The sequence below is a fragment of the Perissodus microlepis genome, chromosome 10 (assembly GCF_051167445.1).
Source record: "Perissodus microlepis isolate ML-2025 ecotype Zambia chromosome 10, ASM5116744v1, whole genome shotgun sequence".
NCBI lineage: Eukaryota > Metazoa > Chordata > Actinopteri > Cichliformes > Cichlidae > Perissodus > Perissodus microlepis.
The window spans coordinates 23,697,035-23,712,507 of record NC_140470.1 but is presented as its reverse complement, the minus strand read 5'-3'; the positions used below and the strand labels follow the sequence as shown (position 1 = coordinate 23,712,507).

The following is a 15,473-nucleotide window of genomic DNA, read 5'->3' as shown; positions in this document are numbered from 1 at the left end:
AAACTCTGTGTACTTGTCACTGAGAAACACCCACTGAAAGAAACAACTCCACACCAAAACAGTGGGTTTAACTATATCGGCTTTAACCCCACTCCCCGACTTTAATGGGTGAGGCTGACACAATAAATTCATGAACCATAAAATAATCAATTAAATAGTAAAATAATATTATTGACTTTTTAAATAAAATGAATTTATATGTTAATTTATTAATTATTTGATACATTATTTCTTAATTATGGCACTTCATAGTATCGCTGAAGCACACTGCATATGAAATATTGAGAGTTGCTGTTCACGTTTGGATGTAAACCACCGCTTTGCTCCACCACTGCGTGGCGCTGTGTAAAACAAGCAGGGCTGTAAGACGACTTCAAAGACCCGCTTGAAAGGACAGGAAGTCGCTTTTGTTGTCTTGGCCGAGGGAGAGCAAGATGTCTTCCCTGGACGTTCAGGATTTTATCCAGCAAAACCGAGCTGTGGCCGAGCAGGTGGAGAACTACAGAGGCTACTGGGAGAGCGACAAGCACTGGGAGCCCAGGCGGGAGTTCATCCTGCGGAACTTGAACGACTTTGAAGACTCGCAGCTGGACCACCTGCTCTCCCTCTCAATGGTGTGGGCCAACAACGTCTTCCTCGGCTGCCGGTGGGTAAACACAGCGTGCTTTCATGCCTCTGATTAAAGCCTGCTGACGGACACTTTTTCTAAGACAGCCGCTCCACAGCTCCCTCAGCCCGGGATGACTAACCACTGTTTTTAAGTTTAGTCTTCCTTATTAAACAAACTAAAGGGTTGCTAAAGGGTAACAACCAGTGTTCTCTTTTCTCTGAAATTATTATTAGTTTAATTTTAGATTTAGTATTTACTTACTTACTTATTATTATTATTATTATTATTATTATTGTTGTTGTTCCTGCTGCTTACTTACCCCAAACTATTTATATTCAGAGTTTATTGTTTATAGTGAGGTTTATTTTCCGCTGGTGGGCTCGGTGCTGCCCCCTGCAGCACTGGAGTCGTCTGCATAAGCTGCAATGCTACTCTGCTACATTTGCTGCAGACGATGCTGAGTTTGTAAAGATTTGTAAAGATATCCTGCTGGATAAATTATGTGGTTATACATTTTTTTTTAATGGCCCTAAAAATTATGGTTCAGGGAAAAAATCTAATGTATGTATAATGGAAATATCAAATGCAATATTGCATTGATATCAGTATATCAGATGTTTGTGCCTGCTACTGGACAACATCCAGTCTTTCTTCACTGGAAAAACAGTCTTTGGTTATCAAGTAGGTCTCTTTATAAAGTTACAGGCCTTGTTTTCAATTTTACCCTATTTTTGTTACTGTTTGTGGTGGCATCTTATGTTTTTATATATAGTGTATATGGTAAAAATTCTGCCACATAAGAAATTGAAACCCTAAGATTTAGCGATCCTCTAACCTCAAGCACTTGGCCAAAGTTGAGGGGAAAATCTGCCCTTAAAAATCTCCTCTGACTGGTTGCAGTGTGAGTCCAAAGAGAAAACAAGGACACAGTGTTGTGAAAAACTATTTAAAATGATAAGTGATTTCTTGATTCAAAAGGTCTGGTAGTAGTCAGGTCTGGGTAACCCACTCTCCAAACTCATGTTGAGAGTGTGCGGGCAGATATAGCTAACCTTGCAACAGCAAGTATGGATGTGCAATCCCAGAGAAGCTACACTACCTGTGCAATGTGAATGGGCTTCATGGTTCTGCCTCACGCTACTAGCAATTACATGGATGTTAGCAAAAAGCAGAACTAGGGTGGGCTGTCTTTTTGTTGCCTCTCCAGTGCACATGTCACTTTCTTTTGCAACAAAGCAGGTTTCTTCTTCCTGGCTGACTAGATTGATTTACTGACATTCGTGATATACTGTGATTATGAAACGCATGCCTGACTTGATGTGAATGATTTGGACTCTTAGACAGAAACAGCTTTTTGTTTTTCCAGTTATTTAAAACAAAATCTGTATTTATTTTTTTTTACACACCAAACAACTTAACAGATCGACTTGTCATTGTAGTAATCTGTAATTGCAGCCACTGGGGTCTGTGACTGGTATTAGCTTTTGGACAACAATAAACCCACAAAATTGGATTTTCATTTCAGTGAGTTTGAGGGCGCGCGAGGAGCAGCGCTGGCTGTTGAAGTGCATATTGGATGTCTTCTGTGATTACACCTTCTAAAAGACATTAATCCTCGGAATTGGTATAGGGTGCAATCATGCAATCATGCAAAAATGCCAGATAAAAGGGTATCACTATTTTTTCATCCATAAGTTTGCACTCGAAGGTGAATCAGAAGCAGGACTAAATTTCATTTATATGAAGGGAAATGTGTAGGAGGTGAAGAAACCATTCACATCTGTTAACTTTATCGAAGAATAAACAATTCTTCTCTTACCAGTATTATAGTTTTCTGTTGTTCAGGGATGTTATTTTCCCAGTGCACTATATTCTTACAGAAGAATATAAAGCACACGGATGAGTTACGGTTTAATGAAGTGTTATGTCTCATAATCGATGGCAGGTATAACACAGAGCTGCTGGAAAAAGTGAAGGAAATGGCTGAAGGCATCGTAGTGGAGGACGCACCGGTCTTCAAGACGAGAGATGAGATTGTTAAGAAGCAACAGGTATGTCTGTGAACACACACACACACACACACACACACACACACACACACACACACACACACACACAGCATATACATACAGCTATAATGACAGTCTTTGTTCATGGATCTCTCTGCTCCGTCACAGGGTCGATGACCGGACCAGTCATGCTGGATCAACACAGACTGGATTCAGCTTTTATCACGTCAGACTATTTTTTTAAATAGTTTTACAATCCTGGTGTTTTTAACCCTTACCTTACCTAACTCTAACCCTTTGTGAGGAGTTCAGACATCAAAAGACATTTTTATTTTGAGCCAAAAAACTGGCCTTTTCAGACTTTCAGCCTTTTTATTTGTGCACAAACAGCGGCGGTGTCTGCAGGAGTTTGTGAGCCCCACTGCTCGACTATTTCAATCACAGTTTTACTTTTTTTTTTTTTTTTTTTTTTTTAAATGTGTTTTTTAAATGTAGCTTCAAACTAAAGATGACACTGGTGTTCTTGTCTGAAGCACAATAAAGAACTTGTTTTATCATTTTTGTGTGGTCATTGCTGTGTGGGTCTGTGCCTCTTCCTGGTCACATTGTTTTTGACTACATTATGGAGCCACTCCATAGTTAATCATATACGGCAAGAAAATACAAATACTGCTACTTATAACTATGTTCAACGAGCTCCGACATGTAGAAAAGTGAACTTTAGTTAAAAGTAAAGCTACAGAGGTTAACATGAAAGCTGTTAACTTACTCTGGCACAGTGTGTTGGCAGCTGTCCTATTTTACATGGCAGCAATACCTGCAGCAAGCAGGGGTGACTCTAAAGGGTGCACTAGACCATATTTACTTGAAGGCTTTAGCAACATTATTTTGCAGATTTCTCTGAATACATTAAAACAATTTAATCAATATAATGTTTCAAAATATGAAAATTAAAGCTTTTTTGCAGACCAGTGAAAATATAGGTTAGTAAAACTCTTGAGCAGCTGACCTGGGGCTGTGAGGCTGGACACTCGATTATTATTAACATTAATTATTAACATGTGCACCGTCAGAACGTCTGTTTTCTTCAGCAGGAAGCTTTGCAAAAGCACAGGGCAAGCCTCAGTTCTGAGAATGCTGATATAATTGCTTCTCTTCATTACAAGCACCACATTCTCCTTTAAAGGCTTACAGACACGCATACCAAGTGATTCACAAGCAAAGTTAAACACGCACTCACCAAACTGACTTCATCCCACAGATTCAATACTGTGAGAACTGTTTTTTAGTTCTACTAATATAAGAGAGCTTCCCAAGGGACTATTTCATCTTAAGCCACGGTTTAGTGGCTTAACATTAACATTTTGGGACATTACTGTACTTGTGATTCATTTTTGCATTTAATAAAATCTGATTTAATATGCCACACAAATACAATGAATGGATTTAGTTTTTGGCAATATTTACTATTGCTCATTAATAACAGTACATCTTATCAATTAATCAATCACTGCAGTACTAATCAAGTTTTTGATGAAGCTCGCATCGATTTTGGTACGAGCAGCGTAAAGACAGAGGCTCAGCAAACATGCCAGAAATGTTGCAATATCTTTAACTAAGTTACATGACAATATGAAAAACTACAATACTCGGTGTAATAGTTCCACCCTATAGTTAATTATGAGACTGGCTGTCGGTCTCTTCGCGTTAACCCTGTGGGTCCAGGTTACCTGTGTCACCTGGAATTAACCCAGCATGGTAAAGCGCATAAGGAACCGGATGGATGAATAAATGACCAGAACCTGTGTCAAAGTCTGAAAAATGTGTTTTTTTTTATTATGTTTATACAGCATATCGTTAAGTATACATTATGTTTAATTCACAAAATTGTTTTTTATAACATATCCCTTCTGCTTATTGGGTGAGATAAGTCACAAGCCACAATATAACCTTTATTATCAAGGAAAAGAGGAATTCTGGTTTATGATGACTGATTACTTAGCTGGAGTCGGGCAGGTTAAGTGAGTAATTTACACTCGAGGGATGGCGTTTTTAAATGGGGGAATAAGAGCAAATAAAACGGTGGGCAAAAAGCAGGCATGAAAACAACTTGAGCCCTTAGGGAAACAGTTGACATCACACTCTTGGAACAGGCTTTATGATCTTTGCAGCAGTTTGTTCTCATCCAATCAATTCTCTTATAAAGTGCCCAAAAATTATAGGGGAAAAAAAAAAACAAAAAACGTATGAAGCTTTCATCCTCTGCTTATTTGCTAATTCAGACGTCAGCTGTGTCATTTTTAAGAGAAAGAACAAAAGCACCGACTGTGTTCAGGCTGACACATGTCACAGGCGACAAAGCATTCAGAAGTCATTTACTTTCTTTGACAAACTAAATGAGAAAACCAAGAGGAGAACAGTTTGACTGCAAACAGTAAAAAGGTTCAATAAATAGAAAAAAGCAGACTAAAGAAACAAACGATGTAGAAGCAGAGTACCTCCAGCAATGCCAATTCTGTCCCCATCCCCCCCACATCGAATGATACAGCGACACCACCCACATCTGAACTCGCTGGCTAAGGGCCATCAGGCCCTACATATATTTTGATTATAGCATTATATGCGGTTTCTAATATACCAAAGAATGAAACTGTCGGGGACTGCAGAGCCTCAGTCCAAGTTTTTCGTGTTAATATTCACTTTCTCATAACCCTCTCAAACAACCTTCTTCTACCCGCGAGCAGAAATGATTAAAAGAAACGCTCAGAGATTGCCAGTCATGATTCATCAGTGCAAGGGAGACTTGGCACTGCTGCAGCCTGTGACGTCTGCGAGCCCAAACCTACAGCATCTCTTAAAATAAACAGAGATATGCTGGAAGAGATCAGGGACTGCTCTTTATCAGCTGAATCTGCTGTCGACTTCAAAGATGACGATGATGGTGATGATGCTACCGATTCTGGCTTTTCCCACGACTTTCAAAATAATGATTCAGTCATTGATGTGCCCCTTTCTTAGCCAAGTTGTGGATACAAAAAAAAAAAAAAAAGAAAAAAGGAAGAGGGGGATGGGAAGGAGTCTGTGAAACACAAACAGCATCATTCCAACCAGAGATATATTACAAATTCTGTTAGCAATAACTTATGTCACATCATGCAATAAAAAAATAAAATAAAAGTAAAGACAGGGAACAAATACAAGATTGATTTCCCCCCTCCTGTTTCCCTAAAATGCATTGGCAAGCAAGGTAATGTCCATTCTGGTTTGGTTGTTCTTGCCCCCCCCCCCAGTGTGGCACTTAAGTTCTTCTGATATAGTTGCTGTGTTTTCTTTTTTCTTGATTTTTTTTCTCGATGAGGTAAAAATGAGAGACTGAAGTACTTGGATGGTGAAGAGTGGGTGATGGAGAGAAGAGCAGAGAGCAAGAGGAGCTCAGACATCCACCCAGCTCTGCTCCACGATGGCCGTCACCCTCTTCTCGTACTCTCTCTTGTTTTCCTGATAGAGCTGTGCGGCCTGACTGTTGGCTGGGCTGTTGGGGTTTGGCTCGTCCAGCAATGACTGCGAGAGAGAAAAAGGAAGACTAATGATGAAAATGTTGACATCCTGAAGGTTAAATAACCAGGAGAGATACTTCGGATGTCCCTGTATAGAATCATCATGCTTCACCGTGAATTAAAATGTATGAAAAGGGAGTGAAACACGACCAACCTGGATGGAGGTGAGTATGGACGACACATCGTATGTGGGGCTCCAGCGATTCTGAAGTATGTCTAAACATATACTGCCATCTGCGTAAACTGACATGCAGAGAAAAAGATCAGCAACACATTTACAACTAAAGCTAATGAGGAATGTATCCGTGACCATTCATTTTATGCTAATGTGCGTTATATTTAATGATGTATGCTTTCATATTTATTTGTTGCCCCTTGTTTTCTTATTGTACTGTTTTTGTTTGACCTGCCAGAGGCTACAGATTAAATATAGACATTAATGTGCACCGTCCCTTTAAATAAATACATGACACTTTTTTAAATTAAACATTTAAATTGAATTTAAATCATCAAGACAGTTTCTTTACATTACTGTTGAAGTACATTGTAATCTGGTGCTTGTTCTTATTGTAGCACTGCAAACTGAAAACTTAAAAATGAAACAAAGCCATAAATAAGTCTAACATATTACATACATAACTCATTACAATGCCGGCATCCACCAAGGTTATTATAGTTCAAAAAAATGTGTGAAAATACATTTTAGGCTCTGATGCATGTTTATTGAGACTGCGAGATCTGGAAGACTGGGTCTACCTCCAGAAACTGAATAAAATAACAAACCATTAAAAAGGAAAATTGACAAATTTACAACATGTTTAGCAAGAGTTGGATATTTATTCTGAGTACAATTCATTTTTAAACAGAGGAATTGGGCCGCTGGTATAAACCTAGTGGAAAGTTGCAGTGGTTCATTTTTGCTCCTGGACATTTTTTTTTTTAACTCTTTAAAAGAAAAAAAATATATATATATTAACACTGTAGGGTTTCATTTAATAGCTACAGAAGTCTTGATGTGTGTTTATTTGCACAAAATATATTAAATATTACACAATCACCTACAAAAATCTACAATTTTTTTAGATTGTGTTTAAAACTGAAGCATAGGGGTGCTGGTTTATCTGGCTGGATTAGCTCACTGGTTCAGCATGTGACTCATTTGGCAAAAGGTTAATGTGGAGGCCGCCCTGATGCCATTTACTGTTCTTTCTTCAAACTTTTCTGAGGCCTTTCTACCTGCTACAATAAAAGCTAGATGCAGATAAAGTCCTCAGTCTTTAAACTTGTAGACTTTACTGCAGGCTGTCCACTCTCCTTCAATGAGATATACCTGCAGCATACAGACAGGGATGAGGTTACACTGTAAAATATAAATCTACTCATAGATTGTGCTACATTCTTATAGATTTAGTGTAGAAAGTAATTAAAATAGCCAGTAAAAGTCCGATCTACTGGCCTGGCAGCCAAAACGTGTTATGTTGAACACTTATTCTAGTATACTTCAACACATAGATCACATAAACATACCTGAAGTTTTAAAATCTATTTTTATATTATATATATTGTAACAAAGACGTTTTTTAAAGAAATAAAAGGCAATGATTATGTAAATAATTTAAATTTTTATTCCTACAATTTGTTTTTTAGCACAATTTTATATAAACCTGACTGAAAAAGTAACATTTTAGATGATCTGTCACAGATAAAGGATATAATATAGGTATACTATACACAAATAGAGCCATTAAGAAAAAAGTATTTCTGTATCAACTATGTGTTGTCATTGTCACACTGTCATTTTATTCACTAGACTAGCTTAGTTGCTTGAAGGTCAGAACACTTTGTAAGCTTCAGTGAACATGGGTGCTGCACCACTGATAATTGAGGGCATTTCAGCTGCTAGCCCACTTACCATTTGGGTGAAACATTCTGGAGACAAACCGAACCGTGGGAGGCTTGTTTGGGTACTCCTCAGAAAACTCTATCAGAAGCTTAAATGTTCCTGCAGAGATAGACGGAGAGGGTATGAGGCAGAACAAATGACAGACAGAGGGAGCGCGAGGGGGGGGTGAACGTAAGTAATTTTGCAAGGAGAATACAGATATGAAGGATGGAGGGGGTCAGACAAAATGAGAGAAAGAATTATGTTACTATAAATATCAGCAGCTCGACTGAAAAGAGAAGCTAGAAAGTTAATTATTATAAAAGAAGCAATGGACAGTTTTAAATCCAAGCTTGGAGAAAACTGTATGAACACTGCCTGCCCGCCTGGCAGGGGGACGACAATACCACATCAGCCTTTTATGGTCGAGGGGTAAAAATCGTACTTTATGATGCTGCGTCACCGACCTACAAACTTCTGTTCAATTCACATCATACTATAGTTCAAATAAGTACATATTTATAGAGCCAGTGCGTGGATTCAGCGAGTTTTCAGCCCACCAAAACTGAGCTCCTGATAATTGTTCAGTTGAAATTACTGCAGCTGTGATAACTTGCCAAAGGGACTCCTATACAAAAAAACAAAACAAAAAGGGGTGACCTGTGTGTAAATTAGCCTACAACTTCTTCAGCTTTCAAGGATTAAATGTCAGTTCCCCTTTCTACTTAAAAATAATTGTAGCAGTTCCTAACTCTCAGAGGTCTAGTTGTTATCACATGATCAAAATATGATGACCGATTAAAGTACCAATTTGTTTTCAATTTAAGTCATTTTAAATGCATTTCAGGCACTTAAACCACTCCAGATACTTGATCTGTAATAATTTCTAACTTACAATTAAAAAAAAAGAAGCCATCTACTCAGAGGTGTGGCGATCCTCACGATAATTGTGGGATTTTGTGCTCAGGTAGACTGATTATTTGAGCATGCAACCCATAATCATTTCACTACACACACACGCTGCCCGAAAAGTAATAATACATTGACTGAGTTCTCCAACTCTACAACAACATCACGAGTTAAAGGCAAAGTTAAACCACATCTAGAACTCAGATAAACATGAGGCTGCACTTTAGATGACTCAAAATGTAGAACTTACCATCTTCAAATGGTGTTCCCACAGGCCTGCAGAAGGCAGAGGGAGAGAGAAGGGGAGATTTAAAATGTTTCCAAAATCCAAATATCCCCACTGCTAATCCCCATTAAGACCCTCTCTAGTAGTACTGCAGTCTGTCCTTCAATGAGTAGAAGCTCTGCAGACACCAGGGTCCATATTTACTAAGCTCTTCGTGCTCACACAGAACATGTTGAGGGGCCAATTAAAACAGCTGCCTTCATACTTTACATTTGTAGCAGCCTCCCCTTTGATTTAGGTGAGAAACTACGATCGAGTGTATTTTTATAAACCCATGTGAGTTTTTCTAATTTGGTTTTATTACACATCCTTGGTCCTGGTTGGATTTCTAGTTACTTTCAGCTATTCAATTTGCTTGTGCATTTGATGTTTTATTAATTCTTGCGACTTAAATTTCACATCACTTCTGAGTAGATTTTTCTCTAGTCGCTCTTCTTTTAAACATGCACAGCAAATTATCCACCAGAGATACACCCAGTATGCAAAAAGCTACTTCTTTAATATGGGTTTATTCTTAACACACTTTCTTATCTCTAACAGTGTCTTCCAGCCCTCTCTTCCACTGAACACTTGCTGTGACTCCACATGCTGATTTTCCAGACTGCTCTGTGCAACAATCAGGGCTGCAATCAGAAACACTTTTTAAAGCAGAAGGATGTGGTGGACGAGAACACAGTGGGGGTGGGTGGGTTGCAGAATCTGCGCATCGCAATCGCAGTGGCACAGTCAAGACAGCAGGGCGGATTTAGAGAATGACTCACCCAAAAATAACAGCGTTCCAAAGCATGATGTTGTTCTCTGATGGTGCTCCGCTCACACCGGTAGGAGGATCTTCTTGAAGTCTGGGCAAGACGGAGAAAGAAACAGAGACTTTAGAGTGAAGAAAAAGAGGTGAGACGAGAAGACATACACAGCAAAAAAGCCTGAATCAGTGGAAAGGGAGGCAGGGACATGAAGTAAAGGAGCAAAAGGGGGGGGGGGGGGGGGGGGGGGAGAGAAAGGGGAGAAAAACATGAAAAAGAATGATGGCAAAAATAAAAACCCCTTAGATGTAAAGGGAGAGAAGCAAGTGGGAAAGACAGCTGAGGAGGGGTGATGGTTTTAATTAACAGCTTTACTGCAGGAAAATTAGCAATCAAAACACGAACTGCTGTATCAACACGACTTTCAACAGACAGCCAGGCTCGCAGGATCAACAGCACTATGACAGTCCTGTTGTCACATGTCAGTGAACATAAGTGCTCATCTGAAGCACTGCAGCACCAGTACTGTATCCACAGTGACCATCAAATCTCTGCTGTTGTTAATGCAAAGCACTTAAGCCATCAAGTCGACCTTCACCTGAAATGACTTCAGAGTAGCACCGACGGGCTATCAGAACAACGTCGAAGCAGGAAACGAGCGGAAGCCACGAGCCTGCACTACAAAGCAAGCTCAACACATCCAGGATCTCTTTTCCTAATCTGGCTTCCCTTACCCTACCATCAGCCATCATCAGATTGTGTTGTCACCACAACAAGACAACCCAGGCTTCCCCCACTAAGAGCACTAACGAAGCAAGACTAGCACACACGACCAATCAAAAACCCGGACATCAAATCCAATTTTAGAGATCTAACTAAATCTAAAATGTCGACTGTGTAAGACACAGGAGGATCTGACATGTCATGGCAACTGCTTACTCTATGAAATGTACGGGCTGTCGTTTGATATGTGTGAAACAGTTTCAGTCTCATTCGTTCAGCCACAGCACTGCTCTGAGAGGGAGACAAATTGGGTAAGCAGTTTTAGCCTATGTGCAAGTTTTATATAAGGTCAGCAAGAAAAAGCTTAAAGCCCTTTTTTGGCATCACGTCATTATATTAAAGGTTACACACACACACACACACAAAAGAAACTATTTAAAAACTGCTTGTAGCCAATAGCAAAAAAAAAAAGTACTGATTCAGATCTGTGTATTATCATCTGTGTTTGACCATTTCACCTCTACTGTGACCTTGGACCCAGACCTTCCCAGTAACAGGAAGCCTGTAGTACTACAAAATAAACCTAGCTTTGTTTTAATTAAGCATATTAAAATATCCTACAAGTAATATTTTTCCACCATCTTCCACAATGTGCTGATGAAAGTACTGCGAATCATATTCCAACCATAACCTTTACATTTCCTCTATAGACGACCTACACTGCTAAATAATTCAGCAAGTTTGGTTGTGGAACCATGTGGGGACAAGTGATGAAAACCGGCACATCTACATGTCCTAACATTCTGGCTAATTGATAAAACTTATGTTTCTTCGTATCACAGCAGCTAGACCCGGCCTGGCAGACTGGGCTCTAAATGAAATCACTATAGTGTTTTTTTTTTTTTTTAACAAGTTAAGGTGGAATAACTCTGCTATGTTTTCAAACATAATGTTTCATATTATATCTTCTCTACATAGACCTCTATCTGATCCGATGAAAGGTGAAAAATTGTCAAATGAGTGCCAGTCAAAGATTTGGAAACCATCGCTTTTCACATGATAGCGCTTGTAATTTGAATGCAAAAGAGTGAGAAGGTAAAAATAAGAAACTAAAAAGGGTTTGAGATCATATATACATTTTTTTTGGACTGTTCAGCCCCCAAATGATTTATCGGCAAACCCAAATTAACCACAGCTGGATTAATCATAATTAAAAATAATAATTAGTCGAGGCTCCACAAATAAAACTACCCAGGTGTGCCTGACAAACGACATGCCACAGCAGCAACTGCCTAGCAACAGAGGCGTCAGCAAATCAAAACAGGTGTGGCAGCGGGTCAACAATTTAAATGAAGTTTCCGACAGCGGCCTCAATAAAATCTGTGTTGGCTATCAAACTGATTTCTGAAGCTCATGGTAGATTATTGTGCAACATTAAAGGTCTTGCTTCAAATCACCAAATCTATATAGGCCAAGTCCGGCAGTCACTACAGGCTATTGAGGCCTACAATTCCAGGCCCGGTTTAAAAGCTGGTTTAATAAGAGCTTATAGCTATAAAACAAGGTAGGCTGATTTGTGCGTCTGTGAGTGCAGATCCATGTCTAAGTCCCTTGCTGTAGACGGACCCACTGCAATTAACCTCATTTACAGTAATCTCCCTGAACTCTTTGCTGGTAAAGGGAAGCTCCACTGAGTTCATCTTCTAGGATAGACCGATAGTTTATTTTACTTGAAATGTGGGGATTACTCACAAGTCTGCAGTAAGGAAGATTAGGGCAAGTACGGGACTGTTGATGAAGAGACTGCGTGGTGGTAAATTTGACGTGAATTGTCAGAAAATAAACTGGGAATGCATTTTAATATATTAGTATCAAGTTATTATGTTATTATTATATTAAGCTATTATGTAAAAATAAAAACAGGATTATTTGCCTTAACTATATGTGGACCAAAACATGCTCTCTGACCTCTAGAGACCAATGGCTGAGGCCAGAAAACACCCGATTAAGATTGACAATTTCTCTTTCTTTCTCTTTCTTTGATTGAATCCTGGACTGAAATTAGCCCATTAATTTCAAATTAAAAGCCTCCTTGTGTAAATCAGACACATAAACCCCAAAACTGGGGTTACCCATTTTTGGGGGGAGAGGTTTGGCTTTTCCTCAATAGAAAAGCGAAACAGACTCAATGCCTAAGAAAAGAAAAACTGCTCTTATATAAGAAACATTCATATCATCTTTTTGTAGTTATATATCATGAAATACATCCAACATGTTTTCTCTTTAAATAGAGACAAAAAGTACAACTTGGTTTCATGTGACATTAGTCACTGTCATTTTAGACTCTTTATATCAGACACTGCATTGTTGCAGGACTTTAATTGCAATCCCTCATAAAACTGTTTATTATTCTAAAAACAGTGTGGTCAAGATAATCATTCATCTCAAACAAAGCCTTCTGGGAATGATGCAGTTTAGCAAATTCAAACACCTGGGGTTAAAAAAGGTACACAAAGTGTTATAACATGTGCCAAAAGAGGTTTTAATGCTCTCTAATAGAAATCAGAGCTTACACACTATTTAAAATATCCACGTGTTATATGAAAGGGTAATGCCTGATTTACAATGCTGCATTAATGCTACAAAGTAAGCTAAAATGCGCTAAAATGTAACTACACGTATAATCATAAGTCTTCCTCATAGTAATATACCCTACAAACTCAGTATTTGATTAGCATACAGAGAATGCATCTACTAAACAATAAAACTATTTTAAGAGTGCAGAGAGATGCCCTGTTTCTCTTTCTTTTTAGCTCTGACGATGTGTGTATACATTCAGAGTCAGCTCTGAAGTCTTCTCTCCTTCCTGTGTTTCGGTAAAAGTAACTGCAGTTTGTGGTTTATCAGCTCCAGCCCAGCACGAGCGGCCCAGTTTCATTCATGAAGGCAGCAATGCAGACAACAACGTACAAGAATAAATGCCACAGCTCACTGCAGCGTGGACTAAAATTATTTCTGAAAATGTATCTGGCGAAGAAAAGAAGGTTAAGCCTTACTGAATATAGTCAAAAAGAAAGGACCACAGCATTTATTTACTGTCTTATTACACCTAAATTACTGAGCTAAAACAGTGTAGCGGCCCACTTTTAAGAAACATACACTTTGACTTACAGGTCAAACAGTTGAGGTTAAGCAATACCATGCAAGACTGAATTCAATCAGCCAGCACTGGCGTGGACACATGCTGATTCGGGCATGTGCAATTGTGTTTCCCTTGCCTCAGTGTCACCATTTACCACCTGGGGACTAGCAGAGCAGAGTTCAGTTACAGTGACACATTATCCCCTCCGCTTCAATGGCTGCTCTTAGTAGAATAGCTCAGCATCTTTTTTCCACTGACAGGTGTGTGTGTGTGTCTGTTATTCACGCACACACAGTTGGATGCCATATGGAGCGAGGCAACAGATTGGGGATAGCAGGTATTACAAGCAGGCCCTTGCCAGGTGTTATTCCCTCAGGAAGCCTTAACATATTCTTTTTGTTATCGTATCATCACGTACTAACTGTGTGTATTAAATATCTGGATTTAAAATAAAGCATCAGAAACATATAGATAGAGCAATCCCCGACCACAAACCTTGGCAAAACCTGCAACCCCTAGGATGAAATATGACCATGCCGACTGACTGACTTACTTGAAAGCACAATATAAACCTACAGCTTGCAGACTGCGGGTATTAACAGGATAAATCCTGTGACATTTAGCTTCTAATCGGGGCCAGTTAAGCCAAGACAAACGGTCACCAGTAAACCTCTGCAAGTGAAGCTGATCCCACACCAAAAAAAACAAAAAAAAACAAAACTAGCCATAAAAAAAGAAAACGTTATTCCCTCGGTACAAAAACCTCCCCCCACTGCAGAACACAAACAGCGTTTAAATGATCCCCTAGCGTCTCGGTCACTTCATTAGCCATCAAATATCGAGACAAACCATAACCGATGAGCCTGTCTCACATTAACTCCTGCCTGGGTTTCTGCACAGCATTGTTTGCACCAGGAGCTAACACTAAGCTAGCTGCCGACAGCTTCATGGGCTAAAGCTACACAGAGATGCCCAAACGATGAGGACGGTACCTTTTAAAATCTCGCATGAGCCGTCTCCTTGCCGGTGTCGACATAATTCAAAATGTGTTAAAAATACAGATATTTAAAAAACAACAATAATAATAACCCAAGACCATAGACCGAATACTGTCGGAAACAAAATCCGGTACTTCTTCCGCTTGCAGCTCTTTTCTTCTTCTCCCTGAACCACTGGCTAGCTTTAGCTATTTATGGTGACGTCGGTTGCTTACAGAGGCACAGCCCCTTTTAGCTCACAAACGGTGCTGATGTAAAAGCGTTAATTTAAACACCTCCGAGCTGCAAATCCAACTATTTTTGATACTCTTACTATAGGTGGTGTTCATTTTCTCAAAATACCCGGAACTCTTACATACTGTTCGTGTCGAATTTAACTTAAAAAAATAGCAGCAAAAAAAATTCCTAAATCCTTATTCTTTTCCCAAACTGCCCCAGAAATACACAAAATATAATATATTTCAAAATGTGCACTGTTTATTTATATATTTATTTAATATTGTGCTACAGTTTTCTATGTATCCAGGCTGTTCCAGGTCATATCTGTGGAGATATGGATTTAAAAAAAATCTACCACTGTGGTTCAAATCAAGGGAAAATAGTGTTTTTTTGGA

The 15,473-nt window shown here is 39.1% G+C and overlaps 2 protein-coding genes across 2 annotated transcripts; one reads left to right on the top strand and one right to left on the bottom strand.

The window, feature by feature from the left end:
- Positions 1–389: 389 nt before the first annotated feature.
- On the top strand, positions 390–3,176 carry xtbd1 (XRN2 binding domain containing 1). Its single transcript, XM_084940740.1, has 3 exons — positions 390–646; positions 2,556–2,661; positions 2,788–3,176. Exons 1-3 carry the CDS (start codon positions 435–437, stop codon positions 2,794–2,796), a joined length of 327 nt encoding a protein of 108 aa, XP_084796866.1. The 5' UTR covers positions 390–434; the 3' UTR covers positions 2,797–3,176.
- A 1,250-nt stretch (positions 3,177–4,426) lies between these two features.
- ube2b (ubiquitin-conjugating enzyme E2B (RAD6 homolog)) lies at positions 4,427–15,057 on the bottom strand. The gene is made up of 6 exons (XM_084940739.1): positions 14,854–15,057; positions 10,015–10,095; positions 9,218–9,243; positions 8,089–8,178; positions 6,331–6,419; positions 4,427–6,180 (listed from the first exon to the last, which is right to left on the bottom strand). The coding sequence occupies exons 1-6, from the start codon at positions 14,895–14,897 to the stop codon at positions 6,052–6,054; spliced, it is 459 nt and encodes a 152-aa protein (XP_084796865.1). The 5' UTR covers positions 14,898–15,057; the 3' UTR covers positions 4,427–6,051.
- Between the last annotated feature and the right edge of the window lie 416 nt (positions 15,058–15,473).

Coding starts and splice junctions, on each gene's coding strand:
- ube2b (XM_084940739.1), bottom strand. CDS start 14,897: ATGTCGACACCGGCAAGGAGACGGCTCATGCGAGATTTTAAAAG. Junction 8,179..9,217: donor GGGAACACCATTTGAAGATG/GTAAGTTCTACA, acceptor CTATCTCTGCAG/GAACATTTAAGCTTCTGATA. Junction 6,420..8,088: donor CAGAATGTTTCACCCAAATG/GTAAGTGGGCTA, acceptor TCTGCATGTCAG/TTTACGCAGATGGCAGTATA.
- xtbd1 (XM_084940740.1), top strand. CDS start 435: ATGTCTTCCCTGGACGTTCAGGATTTTATCCAGCAAAACCGAGCTGTG. Junction 647..2,555: donor AACGTCTTCCTCGGCTGCCG/GTGGGTAAACAC, acceptor AATCGATGGCAG/GTATAACACAGAGCTGCTGG.